This window comes from Humulus lupulus, chromosome 8 (assembly GCF_963169125.1).
Source record: "Humulus lupulus chromosome 8, drHumLupu1.1, whole genome shotgun sequence".
NCBI lineage: Eukaryota > Viridiplantae > Streptophyta > Magnoliopsida > Rosales > Cannabaceae > Humulus > Humulus lupulus.
Genome location: NC_084800.1, coordinates 88,014,973 through 88,026,824, shown reverse-complemented (window position 1 = coordinate 88,026,824; position 11,852 = coordinate 88,014,973). Strand labels below are relative to the sequence as shown.

The window sequence follows — 11,852 nt, the reverse complement described above, 5'->3', positions numbered from 1 at the left end:
AAATCTAGCTGGCACAAAATGAAGAGATTTCTTTTGGAACAGAATAGTAATATTTTAGTCTCTTTTTATTTTTTAAAGACCACATTGATAAAGCATTTGCATGATTACATTTGTCAAGTTGATAATACATTTTCTTGTGATTATTGCATAACATCAAAAGTCCACATGTGCCCCCACATTGAATTTCATATTTTTGGAAAGGAAAATTGATGAAATTTTGAGACAATGGCATGGCTGAAAAGCTCTCAAACACTTGAAAGAAATCTTAATAATAAAAAGAAAAATTACAGTTCAACCACTAGTCAATAGCCTCCATACATGAAAGGAACTAATGAACACTAATTCAGCTGAAGAAAATCATTTATTATTAATGGCAGAGTCCGGATACACTGTGAAAACCTTCACATCATCCATCTCTGGGCTCCTGACTGAGTATTGGAATGTCCATCCATAGCAGGCTGCTGCGTGGACACCATTCTTGTTCAAGGCAAAGACAGCTCCAACGAAATCTGGAAACTTTCTTGCAATTCGTCTTATGGCATCTTTAGCTGCAAGCTTAGGCTCCATCCCTAATCTCATACTCTCCACTACTTGATAACTGAAATCAGATGAGTTGCATTTTGAGATTCAAACAACTTCAAAAATGAACAATAAGAACTATTTATCTTTCTCGTTTGCATTATTTTTACCATGGAAGAAAACGCATCATAATATCCCCATCCCCTGTTGCACCGCAGGCCCCAACTTCATCATCAGCATAGGATGAAGATCCTGGAATCGGTCCATCTCCCACCCTGCATTTGCATTAGACAAAAAACATGTTCTCGGTGTCTTGTTCTGAGAAATGGGTTAAGAATTCACCTCAAACTCAATTCATTTACTGCTACATAACCATAATTAGCTAAATACAGAGCTCACTTAAGTTGACAAACAATATTTCATCAACCATCATACTCTCACAATTTTCATCATTTATAAAAATTAAAAATTAAAAAAAAATAATAAGATCACTTCATTATCTCGAAGTCATTAGAAAGTGTTTTTTCAACTACTTCTTCACTTAGAGTTATTCGCATCCTTTTTGTAAACTCCTTAACAATTGTGAAAAATCTCAAGAGCTCCTTTTTGTTTTCATCTTTCAAGTTTTTCAGAGATCCTGATTATATATTCTATTAGACATAAGTTCCAAAATACATATTAAACAAACTCGACAAAATACAATACAATATGTATAACTAGATAAAAACTTTCAAAAGATCAATTAAAAATGAGAACGGTGTCAGAACTTGGAAACTATTATGACCAAACAATGCAAGACTTTCCAAGTAATCAAAATCTTTTAGTGACATTTTCCCTCTCAAATTCCTGTATTCACATTTTTTTTAACAATAATAATGCTTAAAATAATAAGAGAGAGCTAGAGATGATTCTTTTTTTAAGGGAAGAGCCCTCGTTTTCAGTTTGATAGGGGTAAATAAGATAAAAGTGAATAAATATCTATTTAGAGAATTTAATTGTAAATATTAAAAAAAAATTGTTTTTATTCAGATATGAACATGACTGAATTTTTTGGCTGATATTGTTTAACTTGTTTAGATTTTATTATTCTTTTACGCCTTGATGAAAATATACACATATAGAGCAGCCGGTTCTGCCTAGATCAAAGGGAAGCTAATAAAAGACTGCAAATAGTATCAAGTATCAACAACTAGCTCAATATAAATTACCTCCCAGGAATTTTGAACGTAGCACCATTAGTTGATGTACCAACAGCAATATGCCCCAACTTGATGAAAAAAAAACCAGGTAAGTTACAAAAGCCATTTATCTTGAAAAAGTGATGAAAAAATGCTAATGATCATCAACTTACTTTATCAATAACCGCCATTGATATGGTATCGTGATTGTTAACACCAACTTGGGGCAAACTTGATTTGAAATCTTCCAGCAGACGAGAGGCTTCAGAACATGTCCTGTGACTAAGTTTAAGAAAGTCCTTCTTCCCATGATAAGGGCCACAACTGTTTGCAGGTACAACATTTTTCCAAAAATTAGGTTGGCAACGATTTTGCTTCCATTTGATCCACTTCTCAATAGATTCTGTTGAGCTAAGGTTTGTTGGTCCCGGAAGTCCCATTGAAATCGCAAAAGCAGATGCTTTCTCTCCAACAAGCAAAGTGTGTCCAGTATGTTGCATAACTAACCTAGCAGCTTTTATTCCATCCTTCACGTATCTCATAGCTGCAACAGCTCCAACCTCCATTGTTTCCTACACATGTCCTTAAGAGGAACACAAAGTATATATCATTTTCAGAGCAAAGCCAAATGTCAGAGAGCTGAAACTGGAAAAGAAGGAACAAGTAAGAGGTAGTGACCCCATCCATGACCAAAGCATCAATTGTAGTTTCTCCATTCTCATCTGGACTTCCACCAGGCCCAACTGTTCATCGTTAAGCCATGTTCATATGTAACTCAACATTAACTACAGGACGTTACAAATATGGTACAAGTTATAACCGAAGTGAAATTTGAGAAATATAATGGAACATGCTCTATTGTGGGTTTTGTCTTGAACCACTTGGAAGTTGAATAAGATCCAATTCTATAAATTTTTCATGTTATTTTGTCTATGAGAAGCCATAGTTCCAGAATTTATGCACACATAATAAATTAAACGCAATTTTGTACAGCTAGACAGACCTTTAAATTAAGATCCCAATAATATTTCCAAAATAGAAAATTTCATATTTAAAAATAAAAATTGGGAAGAACTTACCAGTACCATCGCACCTGAGTTCCTCACAAGCAGAACAACCTTCAACGACAGCATCCACAGCTGAAAATCCACCATCAACAGCCCGCCAAGCAGCTCTAACAGCCTCCACGAATGGCCATGTACTCACTACCAAAGGGTGCTCCTCTGAATTCACAATTTCATGTCCTGATACCTGATAAACCACAAAATGAAATGATAGATCATTAGTGGGCTTATGATGAAATAAAAAGACTTTAAATCAGAAAAGATCAACAGTTCCGGATGATTTATTGTAGGTGGGGCGGATTGAAAATGGGTTCTAAAGAACTAATAAAAATTTCAAACACTTTCCTCCAAAGGGGGCAAAGAGAAGAAAATAGTGGGATGTTATTACCAGGAAGAGTAGTGATGTAAGGAGAAGGATTTGTGCAGAGAGCAGTGTTTTTGTAGCCATGGGAGGCCCGGGCGAGGAACTTAGCAGCTGGAAATTGGGAATACTTCTCACTCCTCAGAGAGGGACAGAATGAGGTTCTTACTTCCGGCAGCAAATGGCGCCCTGGGCAACGATAATGTCGTTTTCCATTGTCGATTTTTTTTCTTTTGAGGGAAATTCATTGTTGAAGTTTATTGTGTTCTACTTTAACCGTTCAAGTAAGAATTAGAACATGTTTGATGTAATTTTCCTTTAAACTATATTTCTTCATTTTAAAATATTTGTTTATATTTATTTTGGGACAGCTGAATTCTATATTATAAAATATATCACCAAAATATATATTTTATAATTTATCTCAAACTTTTACGTATTCATTATTTAAATATTATATTTTTAAAAAATATTTTATTTATTTTAATAAATAAAATAATTAAATATAATAATATCACACTCATATATATACAAAAATTTATAAAAAAATAATAAAATATTTGGATAATTAAAATAAGCACAATGTTTCAGAAAAAAAATTCTAAATATACGGTAATATAAAATAATTACACATTTCCAGTATAAATTCTAGTTTTATATATTAACTTTCAGATTTTCTCAATTGCTTACACACTCACACAATTATGCATCCCTTCACCTTAATTCCTCAAACTAATATTATATATATAGATGTATATATATATATATATTTATACAATTATAAATATTTGAGCACATTTGAGCACGCTACTTTTTAAACTGAAAAATGAATATTTATTTATAGATATGATAATATCTTACTCTTTTTTTTTTTTTCTATTTTCTACACTTTAGTTTTTTTTATCTCTTTCTCTTCAGTAATTAGTTCATACAACTTTCGGTATGCTAATAATAATAATAATTACAAATAAATTTATTTTACTTATAAATATTTAAAATGAATATAATTATTAATATTAAATAAATATTTATGCTTACATAAAATATTATATATTTAATCAATATAATCTATTTCTTTATTAGTAGTTACAATTTAAAAATATATATATATATGTTACTTGTTTAATGCAATTTAACATTTTAACTTAGTTTTATATATTTTTGTTACAAATATGTTAACTAAATTCACAACTTACTTTTAAAAATATTAGTCACAAATATAAATTTTTTTGGTTATAAAATTAGTTATGTAAACCATTGTTACAAAAATAAAAAAAATTAGCAATGAATTATTTTGTAAATGTTGTCTACAAAAATGTAAAACTTGTTTACAAATATATAAAACTTAGTTATATATTAGTAAATGTTGTTTACAAAAATATTTTTATGTAACTGGATTACGCATCTGTAACATATGTTTACGAATTTGTAACGGCTATTAACAAAAAAAAATTGTATTTCACTATTACTCTGTATTTACACTTTTGTCACTCCATATTTTTCATAAAAATTCTGTATTTTTGTAATCTATCGTATTTTTCATATATTTTTTAAATGTTAATGTATTTTTGTAAATTTCCCTAAAATATTTATAGCTTGATGAATAGTATTTCACTACATACAGAGAAATGTTATTCATTTAAGTAAAAAAAAATATAAGTTTACATTGCTCATTGAAATATTATTCAATAATTTTTTATCTATATTATAAAGAATAAAACATTTTACCGCCGTGTTAGGAGTGCTCTTAGTCATATCAAAAGTATAAAAATGTTGTTTGTAAAAAAAAAAAAAAGTATGAAATGTTAAATAATAGTTATGTTTTTTTTGTTATTTGAAGACATTTAAAATAATTTTAAGTATTAATTCAAAAAAATAATGAATTTTAAGTATTAATCTATTATATGAATCAGTATTTATATTTTTAAGAATATTTTTACATTGAGAGAGGGAGAGAGAGAGAGGGAGTTTAAACTAGGAGAAGTATACATAGCCCAAGAATTCTATTTTTTTTTAAAATTAAAATATAAATAAAAAAGACACATATTATATAATTTTATTTAAACTTTAAAATTATTGAAAGAATTATATGAGCTTTTAAATACAATTGTGGGCTCCTAAAATACCAAGCCAGCCGTGTCTGAATAACACCTCATTATCATGTTTAAATGACGTGAGTTTATTTCAAGAAGCAAGTATGAAAATTCATTAATGGTCTTGAATATTTTATATTCATCATAGATATACTAATTTGTCATATGTTTTTAATTATTTATTTTATAAAATTAAAATAGTCTTACTGGGTAAAATATGAGTAGTTTAAAATTTAAATATATGACACCCTATATAAATTTTGTATACAAGAAAAATGTTCCTCTAGATTTCATTAAAACAACATTTGTATCACTATTACAAGAAATTTATAATTAAGAAGTAATGTAGTTTTGATTAAACTACATGCATTATACAATATAAGAGTGTTTTCGGTGCCGGCGGTATAGTTTTTTGCTAATTTATTGGACCGCATCGCATATACAATTTGAACAATTTTCCAAAACACATCACACAGTCCTCAAACTGCATAAATACAATGCAGTACGAGCTATTTATACTTATAATCAAATAATTTAATAATTAAACATTATAATTAGTAGAGACTAATAATAAAACTCATAACTAAATAGTATTTTAAAAAATATACATCATACTAATAAATTTTTAACAAAATAATAAAAATACAACAAATAAATAACAAAAGAAAAATATGATATAAAAATAAAAGTTTTGATTAAGGAATAATATTTTTATGTTGAAGTAGCATATATGTTAACATATCTTATCAAACATAATATATTTTTTTTAAAATATTATGTATATTATATTATATAAATATATATATAATCATTTATAAAATTCAACAAACTGCCAAAAATACAAACAGCACCACGAAAGTTCCAAATCGCAAATTATAGAGCAGGGGGATGTGGTTGCCGTCGTTTTTAACTTGAGGAAAACGACATTGAAGACACGTGGCTATATTTGCTATGATATCCAAGTCATAACAACAGATTAAGTTTGAATAAGACGAGCTCAAAAGATCGTGGGAAGACCACTAACCGTCATAATCGTTGCTTCTTAGAGTGGAAATAACAACCGGGTGGTTTTCAGGCTTCACGTACTATTAGATTGACCAATAACATCGTGCCAAGTCAGATTCCTCGAGAGGGTTAGTGGATCCATATAAGTAAGCCATGTTAACGATGCATAGAATTTACTAGTCAGTGAACCGTACCGTAGTTGCATGGTCGACAGTAACTACACTCTCAGTAGAATAATCATTTTGGGTTATAATAAAAATGAAGAGAGGAAGCGATGGAGCATACATAAGAAAAGGGCCATGGCATGCTGAAGAAGATGAGGTACTGATAAATCATGTCAAGAAGAATGGCCCAAGAGATTGGAGCTCCATTCGATCAAAGGGATTACTGCCTAGAACTGGGAAATCATGCCGTCTTAGATGGGTCAATAAGCTTAGACCCAACTTGAAAACGTAAGTGCTCTTTTTGTTTTTGGTTTACATAACTGTAATGAAAAGTTATAGTTTATAAGATATTGTAAATGCGTGAAGAATTTGGCTTTGTAAAATGTCTTGGGAACTAATGTGCAGAGGGTGCAAGTTTTCAGCAGAGGAAGAGAGGTTAGTCATAGAACTGCAGGCACAGGTGGGGAACAAGTGGGCCGAAATCTCTACGTATTTGCCGGGAAGAACAGACAATGATGTCAAGAATTTCTGGAGTAGTAGGAAAAAGAGGCTGCAGAGGCTTCTTCATCACAGACCATCACCATTGAAGTCTCACAAAACCAAAGTGAAAAGGCCTCTTGTTCATCAAGTCCCAAAGGTACTGAACTGAAGTTCACATGTACAATTGTTCTAGTTTCTTGTTGGCATGTTTGTTTCAATGGTTCCAATATGCTCAGCAATTTTTACACTTTTCAGGATTCTACTATGGCCGCTATCCCATCATGTCAATCTAACTGTCCACACGTGGAACCTGAAGAGTTGAGATTGGCGGCGCCATTGCCTGAAATGATGAGGCCAAACGTTCTAAACTTTGAGTCAGGACTTTCTATGGTTGATGCTAGTGGCATTGGCTCTGGTTTAATTAACGATCCAAGTGTATTACTTAGAGAAAGTAAAAGCAGCAATTTTTTTGATGATTTGACTCAAGACATGCTTGACTATTTTGATTCTGTTTCGAGTTCACAAGAGTTGTGAATTGTGTTGGTGATGAAGACTTGAAAGTGTATGTATTTTCTGATATGGCAGCATGAACTCATTCAATTTGTAATGGAATTTGAAAAGAGAAAAAAAAAAAAAAAAAAAAAGGCTTTGCTCTGCTCACTGCCGATTACTGCTTTTACTGCAACAGTTGGTGTTTCCTTTTACAGTATTTTCACTTTTGTTTACGAGTAGTAATATGTTCACATGCCGAAACCAAAGTGAAATTTTGTTAGTAATTGAAGACCATAAGTCTTTTTCATGAAAGCAAGGCCTTTTTCTCTACCATAAAACAGATTACAGTAGCACTACTCTTTCAAAATACAAGACAAACTATTGTTATGTACTAAATGTTGCTGATTTTCACTTACAGTCCCTGGCTTCACAAAGAAATCAAACACCGTAGAGCAAGGATCATCTTCGCCAAATTTGAACATTTTAAGACTAAGGAAGATATTGGTAAAGCATTGCAACTAGTTCACTTCACTCTCACTCAGACAGTAAATCATTTCCAAATCGTTTCATTTGCATCTGTAAAAATTGCATTGTGATGTTCTATGAGGCATTGAACAACCTCAATTGCACCAAAGTCGACTGGCATGCCATCATCCAACGGAATGAGAGAAGATGCATCTGTAGCTTCGCCTTCGTCTGTATTATAGAAAAGAAAAAAAAATTATATATGTAAAAAGAATATAAATGGAAATTTACTCACTCGAATAAAAAATTCAAACACCATTATGCCTTCCAAAATATTTTATTGCAAGAGAAATCATTTATGCAACTCAATTTCTTGTTCAAATTAGAGTAAATAATTTAGTTCATGTTTTCTTAAGAAAAAGAAAGCAATCTCATCCACCTTTTTTGACATTCTAAAGTAAACATCAGAAAAGCACAATTGAGAAAATTTTACGTGATTTCATAACTTGAAGTCGTAAAAGATCAGAAAATATGTTTTCCATAAATATGTTCCTATCCGTAGAATAATTGAACACCAGTCCATATTACATTTTATAAATCTATACAGAAAAACTATTCTAAAACAACCCTCTTACCTGACAGAAGATCCCATGCAGTATAAACGGGCTGGGGCTCCAAGTTATTGTTGGAAGGATCTTTCTGTGGTTGAATCCAGTATTGCCTATACATGTCAGGTTCTCTTCCTTTCTGCCACATTAAAATCGGTGCCATTTCCATTGCAAGACTTCGGGTGTCCATCTGTATCATGTTTAAAATTACTGAGCATGCTTATTGAATAAGTATTCAGAGGCTAGAACATTATATCTGCAGCTGAAAGGTAAATTTCTTGGCATCAAGCAGAATAAGAAATATATTGCTCTTGAAAGCCGCCCCTTCTAAATTGTTAGTCAACTGATGCTTATAATTATTTTAGCCAGTGATGTATATACAAGGTTAAATGTCGAGCCTATGATAGAGAAGCTTCCTACCTTGTTAAGAAGAGACTTCTGGCTAACGCGGAGAAATAGCGCTGTAATAAATTCCAGGGTCATGTAGTTCACACTTGGAAGTCTCTTCAATATGTTTCTCATTGCATGAATGCTAGAGCAAGCACTTTTAATTTCATTATAGAGCTCAAATGTGGTTAGCGGTTCAGGAAGACTAGCTAGGTAATACTTGATTAGAGCTGCTACATCAACTGGATTTGCACTCTCTGGTAATGATGCATTTGAATCTGATGCAACAAAAACAACACAGCATTAGCATATCAGTTCAATTGTATAACGGCAGATGAAGACTTAAGAAAAAAAGTATTGAGATACCTTGGTTGTACAGTGAAACCAATTGTTGAGTAACTTTTTTATCTCCCTCGATTTTAAACAGGTTTGGCGTATTCAGTCCTAAAAGCCAAAAAAGTGAGAAAGCAAAAATTACTCCAATTGAGCAGTACACACTCATATTGATACATTCTACATGTATTTATAAGTATGTGTATGAATAAAAATAAAATATTTTATGTTACCGATTAAAGAACTATAGTTGCTTCCAACTCTTAAATCAATTACCTGATAATATGAGATGGTCTGCACATTTGACCAACATGTTGGGAATGGGTCTCATGGATTGTTCCCGTTGTACAAGAATCTCAATTGGGACTCCAAATACTGAAGAAAATATGAAGGAAGAATTATTAAACATCCATAGTCCAAATAGTAATACAAAATACTTACTGCAGGTTATGACCTGATTCCTTGCAATAGTCTCAATAATGGATACAACACTGTCCTGAATTTAATTTATCTCAGAAGAAGCCCAAATAAGGTTATTAGCTTACAACAGCCAAAAGATGCTGCCAATGTTTCCAAAATCCATCATCTCCCACAGAAGATTTCAAAACCTTACCGCTACCTAGATTTAATCTTATGCACTATGCCTCTCATTAATCAAATTAGTCAACATAAATTAGACAGAAGAGAAATAAACAAGTTCTTGAGGTAACCTCTTAGTTATGAAACTTACCATCAGTGCTAGCAATTCCCTGCAAATACAAACATAAGGCAAAACCATTAGTACACGCAAAATAATTCAATTGAAAAATAAAATAAAGGATAACAACAGCATCTAAGTTTCTACCTTCTGCCATCTTTCAATATCAGTCAGAATAGTTTTACTTTTTTGTGCTGTCTTCTTTGCCACCTATTACAAATTATCCAACTACAATGTATCAGTAATTATATTGACATGCAGACTAACCAAGTTTTAGTTTTTAATCACGCAAGTAAAACATTGACATAGTTTTCATACCACTTATTATGTATACATGTAAAAACTTCACAATTAGAAGCCTATGTAACATGTAAAAATTTAAAACATTAACACTGATTGTGTAACACATGTAAAAAAATCCAGAACTTGAAGCCTATATAACATATAACAAGTTAATGCCTTAAAGTTCAGAGCTTACAATAAGTTAAGTATTAAATTCTTTAAATAAGGAGTAATATTAAGAAGATTTGAAGTTATTCATGGATGACATTTAAATTCACCAAAACATTGGCCAAAAATAAAATACCTCCTCAACTTTTATCTTTCCAACAACTACTTTTTCCTTGGTCTCTGAGATGCTTTTCCTAAACAATGTACCAGTAGTAGCAGCTGCAGATATAAGACGTTCCTGCATAGCATGTTTTGTTGATGGCTGCTGGAAAAATGCCCATCGACTCTTGACCAACGAGCCAACTCGCTCCGCCACATCTGCAACGTTACCTTTTGCATCTTTTGCAACCTCGCCGACAAATGTTCCAGCAGATTGTCCGGCTTCTTTAAGCTTTACCCCTGCATTAAAACCAAAAATAAATTTAAAACAACAAAAGGGGTACCTAAGAATAGCCATAAACATCACAAATTTAGGTACCTGAAGAAGAAAAGAAACCACTAGCCTTATCATGCCACTGAGGCAAGATAGGAGAAGGCATTGGACCAGTAGCAGAGACCAGGGTCAAATCTAAAGAAAAGTACCAGTTAAGCCTGTGCAGGGTAGCCCTTTAATCAAACTTACAATACGATCAATAATCAAAACTAGTTTTTCCCACTATCGACTCAATCCAGAAATAGCATACTAAATTCAATCAGGCTCTATGAATATTCTATACCACAGTCAATCATGGTTCAATTAATTTACTAATAACATAATAAACTCCAAGCTCCAAACTAATCATAATCTAAGCAAACAAAAAGAGAAATCTATCTATATTTTGTATATTACATACAAATAAATCTTTTTTCTCACCAGTACTTCTCTACTATTCACCAACTTTTTAGTCTGCTGCTTGGAAACTGAAAAATAAACACAAATGATTAAAGTGAGAAAAAAAATTTCTAACAGCGGCACCAAGTAACCAATCAAATATAATCATCCATAGATTCTTGCCAAACAGCTATCAATATTCACCATTTTTCTTCTGCTGCTACTTTTTATTCATTTACATACATAAAGCCAAACAAAATCAATATTAAGTTACGAACCGTAACGTCAAAACCCTAGCTTCAACGAAAATGATCGAATTAGGGGGAAAGATAATTACCTCTGATCAAAAGAAGCTGGAGAGAGACCAAAATGCTCAAAAAGTAAAAACAACTTTTATTATTTCGTTTGTAGAGAGAGAAACTCTGGAAAAGTCGTTAGGCCTGGAGAGAGATACATTCTTAAAGAGCAGCAAGGGTTTGCTGCGGTAGGTCGCTCAAATACTTGGGTAGGTCAACGAATGGTTTCTTGCCACGTCATAAAAAGTTGCTAATCGGCGTGGATTGGGCTGTTATCAGTGATTATCTGGACTAAGAGCCCCACGCGTATAGAGATGACGTGGCTCGTCAAATCTGCAATGCCTGTTGTTTTCGTATTCTTCCGTTTCAAATATTTAAGAAAAAAAATAAAATATTATAAAATCAAGTAATTAAAGATTTGTTGAAATTAAAAATATATGTTATGAATT

General features: G+C 31.9%; 3 protein-coding genes across 8 annotated transcripts; 1 reads left to right on the top strand and 2 right to left on the bottom strand.

Moving 5' to 3' along the window:
• Nucleotides 1-231: 231 nt before the first annotated feature.
• Nucleotides 232-3,376, bottom strand: LOC133798052 (probable isoaspartyl peptidase/L-asparaginase 3). Of its 4 annotated transcripts, XM_062236231.1 has the most exons (7): nt 3,150-3,376; nt 2,777-2,948; nt 2,376-2,440; nt 1,871-2,269; nt 1,728-1,786; nt 690-794; nt 232-598 (listed from the first exon to the last, which is right to left on the bottom strand). In XM_062236231.1, the coding sequence occupies exons 1-7, from the start codon at nt 3,207-3,209 to the stop codon at nt 358-360; spliced, it is 1,101 nt and encodes a 366-aa protein (XP_062092215.1). In that variant the 5' UTR covers nt 3,210-3,376; the 3' UTR covers nt 232-357. The 4 variants fall into 4 exon arrangements, with proteins under 4 accessions (XP_062092215.1, XP_062092216.1, XP_062092217.1 ...); XM_062236232.1 differs by lacking the exon at nt 2,376-2,440; XM_062236233.1 differs by lacking the exon at nt 3,150-3,376 and having other exon boundaries at nt 1,871-2,280; nt 2,777-2,794.
• A 3,102-nt stretch (nt 3,377-6,478) lies between these two features.
• On the top strand, nt 6,479-7,398 carry LOC133795769 (transcription factor DUO1-like). Its single transcript, XM_062233227.1, has 3 exons — nt 6,479-6,672; nt 6,790-7,021; nt 7,120-7,398. The coding sequence occupies exons 1-3, from the start codon at nt 6,479-6,481 to the stop codon at nt 7,396-7,398; spliced, it is 705 nt and encodes a 234-aa protein (XP_062089211.1).
• Nucleotides 7,399-7,613: 215 nt separating this feature from the next.
• Nucleotides 7,614-11,590, bottom strand: LOC133798050 (uncharacterized Rho GTPase-activating protein At5g61530). Of its 3 annotated transcripts, none has more exons than XM_062236228.1 (11): nt 11,445-11,590; nt 11,130-11,196; nt 10,775-10,887; nt 10,433-10,695; nt 9,994-10,056; nt 9,880-9,898; nt 9,426-9,524; nt 9,183-9,260; nt 8,850-9,094; nt 8,457-8,619; nt 7,614-8,052 (listed from the first exon to the last, which is right to left on the bottom strand). In XM_062236228.1, exons 3-11 carry the CDS (start codon nt 10,833-10,835, stop codon nt 7,907-7,909), a joined length of 1,137 nt encoding a protein of 378 aa, XP_062092212.1. In that variant the 5' UTR covers nt 10,836-10,887; nt 11,130-11,196; nt 11,445-11,590; the 3' UTR covers nt 7,614-7,906. The 3 variants fall into 3 exon arrangements, with proteins under 3 accessions (XP_062092212.1, XP_062092210.1, XP_062092211.1); XM_062236226.1 differs by having other exon boundaries at nt 11,150-11,196; XM_062236227.1 differs by having other exon boundaries at nt 10,775-10,864; nt 11,150-11,196.
• Between the last annotated feature and the right edge of the window lie 262 nt (nt 11,591-11,852).